Raw genomic sequence first — 7,130 nt, forward strand, 5'->3', positions numbered from 1 at the left:
AAAATAATAAAAAGTGTTACAATGTTAACAGATGTCTTTATCGTCTGGCATAGAGCTTTTGAAACTAAAGGGAAAATACTGCACTGCCAAGACAGGACTCATAAACAAATAAAGTACAAGCCTCTAATAAAGTGATGCTTCATTGCAGACTGAGTCTCCACCCAGCACTGATCGTGACAGCAGTGACTGAGGATCCTTTGATAAATCAGTCAGTGCCTCGGGACACTGACAGGGCTGACGAGCCCAACCCATTGGAGCTCACACCAGTACCAGTAGCAATTACCCAAAGATTTATTTTTGCATTGACAGCCTAAAAATGTTCAAACCTTGGCACGTCTGTGGGAAAAGAAGCCAGCTCACTCTAATTTCCCACAAGTTTAAGAGAAAATGAAGGACTGCAAGGAACAGTAAAAGAACACTTTAAATATTGGAAATGAGAAGTTGTATTATTCTTGTTTTTAAATATTGGCTTATTTTGGATTTGGGTTTTAAACTGCCTGAATGTACTGAATTGCTGCCATGTGTTTGAATGATGATTAGAACGGCTAACGCAGAGCTGAGCTGAATGTTCAGACTTGCAAGAATAAAATGTATCTAGACTATTTTATGATATTTATGTAATGTTAGAGACACGTGGGCGGTGTACAATACATAAGCACATGCAAGCGTCAGTCAAAAAAAGACCTCACCGGACTGAACAGAGCTGCACTCACTTTGAGCTTATCTTAACACATCTCACATGATTTAAATCACCGTCTCACAAAAGTTATAAACAAAAGTTTTTATTTAACTTGATCTACACTGACTGATTTAATGATAAGAAGCAGATGATAAAGAGACACTAGCTATCACATGACTTTAAACTTTTGTCTATTGCTGTCATTAGGCTGAAGATTATATCAGACCTAGACTTTTTGTTGTCAAATACCTTCAAAATTGAAGCCATTCTCTATCAAGCTGTGTTTAGTACTAAGTCATTTTATTTGTTCTTTTATCCTAAAGGTTGTGATTTAAAGAATGCTCTTTTTCACACTGAGATCGAGAGTTGGCTCAATAGTATGCTGTTAACACTCAACTAAATTATCAGTCATCACCATAAGTCATGTATACATCTATAATGGTGCGCATCCAATGGTCATACCCGCTTGTATGCCTCAGCTGTCAGTTATTATGAATTAATAGCCATAAAAGTGCAGACATTCAGCTTAATGAGTAATATGTCATATTTCATTAATATTTCATTAATATTTTGAGTTTTCACTTCACTATTCGAAAAAAGATGTTAACACTATGATACTTTTCATCTGTGTATCCTTCCCTCCCAGAACCTTCAGGCAGAGGAGTGGAGTCAATCGTTCATGTTTAATGCACCTAATTTCAACCAGATGGAGCAGTTTGGAGAAAAAAATAGTCAGGCGAAAGCTATAGAATGCATAATTAAAACACAAAAAGTCAAAAGCAGCTCCACAGAGAGGCACATACTCCTGGCTTGGCAAAGTGACCGAAACCTCAAAGGAAAGATTATGGAGTTTACAAAAAGGGAAAGCAACAGAAACCACAGATGTCGTCAAAAAAGGGTTTATCCTTGAGGTTACTGCTTCTACGTAAATGAACGTGGGCGGGAGGGCCACATGAATACCGGGCTTCAGCGCTAAACATAAAACTTACAGCAGCCTATGGGGATTCTACACTTATGTACTAAAACGCACGCTACATGTCCTGTTGAAGGAGTTATATGCACATGCAAAATTGACAATTATTTCTTTCATCAGCTGTGACATTAACGCCCTTTAAAATTAGTGGCCGTGGCTTAAAAACCCAGGGACGGTGTAAACACTCCAAATAAAACAGTCTTCTCTGGTTTGATGAGTCTGTCCCTGCAGAGATGCGCCTCTCTGAGAAGCATTCATTAGAGCACACCACCCACATGCAGTTTACCGAGCCCTTAACCTCACATTACCAATCTCTGCAGGCTGTGTAATCAGTGTGCATCTACATATGTGTGTGCTTGCATGCGCTCAAGTCTACGTGTGGTTTTGGGGGGTCTGTTAGCTTTCCCACTCTGCTGACCATGTTTCCACTTTCCCTTGGAAAATCCTACCAGACCTCAACAGAATTTTTTGATCCAGCAGTTTGTGTTGAGGACTTTGTGTAGAATAACTGTACTGACAAGTGCTTTTGGCAACTATTTTTTAAGTTCTACAGTAGCAAGGAAACACACACATCTGCGCTTATGGTCTTTATTTATTTATTTCTTAAGTGTGGCTATAGGGATAGTTTTGAAAGAAGAAAACCAATTTACTACTAAACCTTCAATGAAGGTTTCAGTGGAAAAGTCAATGAAAACTGCAGGATTATAGTTTTTAAGTAGAAAGGAAATGCAGTTGTGTAGTCCTGGAAAGTCAATAGGCCACAAATAAAGTGTGAGGTGTGGAGCAAATGAGGAACAAGTCTTGGTGAAGCAAAGGAACATCTGGGTTTTTGCATGGAGTTCAGGGATGTGTTTTACACAATTTTTGATGGGGTTTATAGGACAGATTTCCTACTGTTCGCTGGCTACTGTGGTAAAGCGGCAACTTAAATTCAATTTTCCCTGTCATAGCAGTTCAACTAAAATTGAAAAAAGTGATTTTTATGGGGGATCATGTGGATTATTCCATGAGTGGTCTCAGTGGTATAAATCTTACTAAGAACAAAGAAATCGATGAACTCAAAAATACAGAGCAAGGGTGGAGAGATAAATGCAAAGCCTGAGGTGGCAAATAGTTTCCCCTGGTGTGAGTCTGGCAAGAGGGGAGGTCCGCAGAGGAGAGTTTTCCAAGGCCAAACTGGCAGGAACTTTGAGGCGGGAATCACGAATAAGCACAAGGAACCAAATGCTGAGCAAGAAAATTGAGGGAGCCTGGCGTAGTGCTGCTTAGCACGTTGTACTGCTGCAACAGCAAGTGGGTGGATGAGCCTCTCTTAAATACAGCAGGTGAGTGAATAGTTGATTGAGTACAAGTGTTCAACTGTATAACCAGCTCTAGCCACAGACCTGAGAGAGCCTCGAAACAGCATGGAAAGCAATTAACTCCACACAGAGACACAGTGAGGAGAGAGGGAGAAAGAAAAGAAAGGAAAAGAAGCACAAGAGAAAAAGAGAGAAAGCGTCAGCCTGCACTGAAAGCAAGCAGGTTTGCTACAAAAGAATGAATTAAGCATTACTGTGAAGGTTTTCATGATTTTATATCATACATTCAGTGTTACACTGTCAGAAGCTCGCATTAAACACATAGGTACAAGTAACCCCTGTAAATCTAACTGTTCTAAGCTTCCGTTTTAGATATTTTGTATTCAGATCTGTTTGATGTCAACAGATCAGAAACGCCACCCACCTGCCTTTCAAATGTTTTGTTTGCAGGGTGCAGCCAATTAGAAGAAAGGTTGGCTTAAAGGGAGGTGGAAGGGAATTAAAATGGACCATTTAATGAATTTAGTGGGCTTCACTGAGGCGCAGTATAAGATAAAAGGGGATTTTTGAACTGTTGAAATTGTGTAAAGCAGCTCTGTTATAGTGCAAGAGTAAAAGTTTTACTGGAGCTGAGCACATTTTCTCCATTTTTTTCTATTAATACCAATCCAATACTAAAAGAAAAGCCTGATTAATATAGGAATATAAAAACCTTATTCTCCCTAACAGAGAATATCCTTGATACTTTTGTGACCTTCTGTTATACTTCAGAGAAAGCCATGACATAACTGGAATGGTAGCGACCATAACATGACATCAGATCTAAAACTAAAGCATCATGGGGTCAGTTGTTAGGGAACAGACTGACAGAGAAGCCAGAAATCATGTGGTGTTCAGGCCGTGGATTGAATGTGTTGATGCTAATTCATCCTGATTAATCCCGGAGAGCGATCTGGGTTCAAGATGATGGTACGCCAATCAAACTGTTGCTATGGCTGGTCAGCAGCCAGAATTATCGTAGACGTGCTGAGATGTTATTCTTTGAATACTTTGGCTTGATGCACGGAGACAGACAGCCAAGGTGAACTTTGCAGACACAATGGAACCTGGCCAAGGCAGATTTAAGAATTGCAGCGCGAGCCACTGAAGAGGAGAAGGTTGTAGAACACCCAAACATTTAGTTTGGTCAGCCTGTGGCCTGGGACAGAGGCCAAACCTTCCTTTTGTGGAATTTAGAGAGAGAAGCAGCAGCGTAAGCAACATTTGAAGGACATAAAATTGCAGGGAAATCTAAAATAGAGCTGGAACTGATTAATTTCCTGTAATACTAATTGCTGTGTGTTCACGCTAAACTAGCTCATAATGCCAAAACCAATATAGAAAGCTCTAGAAAGGAAGTGCAGCAGAAACTAAATAAATAAATGAGTAAACTGGATTTTTTTGTTTACCCTGATTGTATTTTAAATGCTGATTCTGTTCATTTTGCTCTATAAATAGTGAGTTAAAACCAGTAATAATGAGGAGAGATTCACAGATTTTATTTTATTTTTTTAAATAGCAAATAAAGAGCTAATAACACATACTAAGACCAAGAAAAGCATTTCTTTGACTTTTCCTTAAAAGATAGTCAAAACCTGAATGTCACCTTATTCTGTTATGCATTATGCGGGACACTTACTATCCTCCTTGGTGTTTTCAGTGAACTGCAGGCAACTAGTTCCCTAAAGTTGGGAAACCCGCCTTATGTCAACTACACACACTTGTTAGATTTTATTGGCTCAGATCAGTTATCAGTTATTTGTGTTACCACTTGTTATTATTCATACGTTTAGAGTGGATTTTAACCACAAAAAGGACCACTTTTGTCATATTGTACCAGAGGTTTTTTTTTTGGTCCCTCTTTTGCCATGCCACATGTCCACCCACACAGGGGTTCTCAATTATTTTTGCCTGATTAAACCTCTTCTTAGGACTGTGTGGGCATATACGGTTTGTTCTTCACTAACAGCCCCCTAACTTGCCTGCTTTTCTTTATGTGTACCAAAGGAAAGACACCCTGGGAGCCTATTTTACATTTCATTCAAAGCACAAACACACAAATGCTGCTAATAACAAGACTTCATTATATGCAAATGTTCCAGTGACTCGTGACAGACTGAGTCAGCCAGCAGGCACCAGCATGTCGAGTCCCAGGAAATGAACCAAAGCCACTTAAGGAATCGTATGTATGTCTTTTATTATTTACAACCATGCTTTTATAATGACCAGATACACATCTAAACAGGCACAATAACTTTAAAAGGTCAGGGATAACAAAACTCATTATAGTTTAAACCGCCTGTCACCGTTACCTATCATCCAGCCTTTAAGAAAAAAGCCCCAACAATTATGTGCGCAATTCTAATGGTGAATAGAACAAAAAGTCATGCACTTTCCTATTAGATTTACCCTGTGTTTTTCTTTACATGCATTCTACATGTTGTCTGTACCATATATAAATTAATTGCCTTCCTCTGAGTTGAAGAAGGACAGTTTATCCAGATAGGTGAGGGTTTTGCAGGCCACCAGTCCGTAATAGGTCTGCAACAGCGAACATTTTCTATCCCTCTGTCTCAGGTCAGTCCACACTCTGTCTAGTTCATGGCTCCCCATTCCTGCTGAGCTGAACATATAGTGGTAACAGCAGGCATTGTAGCGGATGTGTTTTCCTCCTGAGAACCTGGCACTGTGTGTTGGTGCAACACCGGCCTTCTTAGCACAAAGTCCCACAAAAACATCAGCTGGCACAGGTGCGCGGACCTCTGCGGATGCTACATACACTTTTCGGACCACGTCCTGGGACAGAATGTAAGCTGCCCCTTCACAGTATTCAGGAAGGTATTTGCTTGGGTAGAGAGATGGGGGCAGGTAGCCAGGACTATTGGGATCCCTGTCAGGAGAGTCTCTCTGGATCACTCTGCCCAGATAGAAGTCCTCAGGGTGCCTGTGTAAGCCAAGCAGATAGCCTACAATGGCAGGAAGGTTGACAAACACAGACTCTTTGGTCAGCAGGACAAAGCGTGCCAGAGGGCAGAAGGTGATCACCCAGCGGATAGCCAGCACTGTCTTCTCTGTTGGGCCATGGAGGGATGAGTCAGCTGTAGCATGACCTTGGACCACATCTCCATAACGTTCAGACTCGCTCACGAGGGCTTCCTGTGCAGCAGAAGTCTGAGTTGATCCGATGATAAACAGTATCTGCACTGGAAAGCCTTGGATGAGTGTTTGATTGGCCCATGTCCTCCTAACTGCATCTCTTTGGGTGATATTATCTGGAGAGCTGAAGACAAGAGTGAGGAGGAAAAGGTCAGAGGTTTTGCAGACATCAGGGTTAGCGATAGGATAAGCCTGTGACACATTTTCCTTGGCATTGCTCAGGTCCAGTTTCCTTGCTTTCTCTCTCACGCCTACAACCGTGCCATCAGCATAAACCCCAGGCGTAGGCTGCAGCAGGTACTCCTCGATGAAATCGGCCCCAAATAACAAGCAGTGGAAGAGCAGCACATTGAAGAAGAGGAAGCACCACTGGTGGGTACGTAGCTTGCACAGACAGAACTGGATCAGCAGATAAAAAGATGAAGCATAGTCAATTAGAACAAAAATTATTAGTTAATAGAACTTAGATTAAATTGAAAACTGCAAAGAGTTCACTCTGTACCTGCATGACACCCTCTTCCATCAACTTGTTATTGTTCTTTTTGTTAGTAACAAATGACCAGAGGACCTCCTGCACTGGTCGGCTTTAGGACAATACTAGCTGACAGACAGTGTTTTCATTTTCATGAAACTCTAGCAGCATGTAACCTTGCACCGAAGCCCGGAGTCAATACCTCATTAAGAGGAGTGTACCTTGCGTCCTCCATACAACATTAATGACACCTAGAAGGAACAGAACAGTTATTCTGCATGTTATAAATGTTTTTAAAAAAAAGTACCAAAACACTAAAACTCCTCCTCCTTCTAGAAGCATACAGAACTTATTAAAATGGTGATATGTTGTATATTGTTTGGCAAGATCAACAACTAGATGCTGTCTTATCAGGCCTCAGGCACATTTAAATTTAAGGTCTGATTAAAAAAACTAAGCGCGAGAGCTGACCTCAAGTTTTCTGGGAGCTTGCTCAAGTTATGCGGGTCA

The 7,130-nt window shown here is 40.9% G+C and overlaps 1 protein-coding gene across 1 annotated transcript; it reads right to left on the minus strand.

Annotated features, from left to right (window-relative positions):
- Window positions 1-5,190: 5,190 nt before the first annotated feature.
- b3galt9 (beta-1,3-galactosyltransferase 9) lies at window positions 5,191-6,721 on the minus strand. Its single transcript, XM_080874912.1, has 2 exons — window positions 6,651-6,721; window positions 5,191-6,547 (listed from the first exon to the last, which is right to left on the minus strand). Exons 1-2 carry the CDS (start codon window positions 6,669-6,671, stop codon window positions 5,453-5,455), a joined length of 1,116 nt encoding a protein of 371 aa, XP_080731038.1. The 5' UTR covers window positions 6,672-6,721; the 3' UTR covers window positions 5,191-5,452.
- Window positions 6,722-7,130: the final 409 nt, after the last annotated feature.

Source organism: Rhamphochromis sp. 'chilingali' (assembly GCF_963969265.1).
Source record: "Rhamphochromis sp. 'chilingali' genome assembly, chromosome: 2".
Classification (NCBI taxonomy): domain Eukaryota; kingdom Metazoa; phylum Chordata; class Actinopteri; order Cichliformes; family Cichlidae; genus Rhamphochromis; species Rhamphochromis sp. 'chilingali'.

Excerpts from the sequence above, each read along its gene's own strand:
- b3galt9 (XM_080874912.1), bottom strand. The coding sequence starts at position 6,671 with ATGGAAGAGGGTGTCATGCAG. Across the intron at positions 6,548-6,650 it reads TGGAAGAGGGTGTCATGCAG|TTCTGTCTGTGCAAGCTACG; the intron begins GTACAGAGTGAA and ends CTGCTGATCCAG.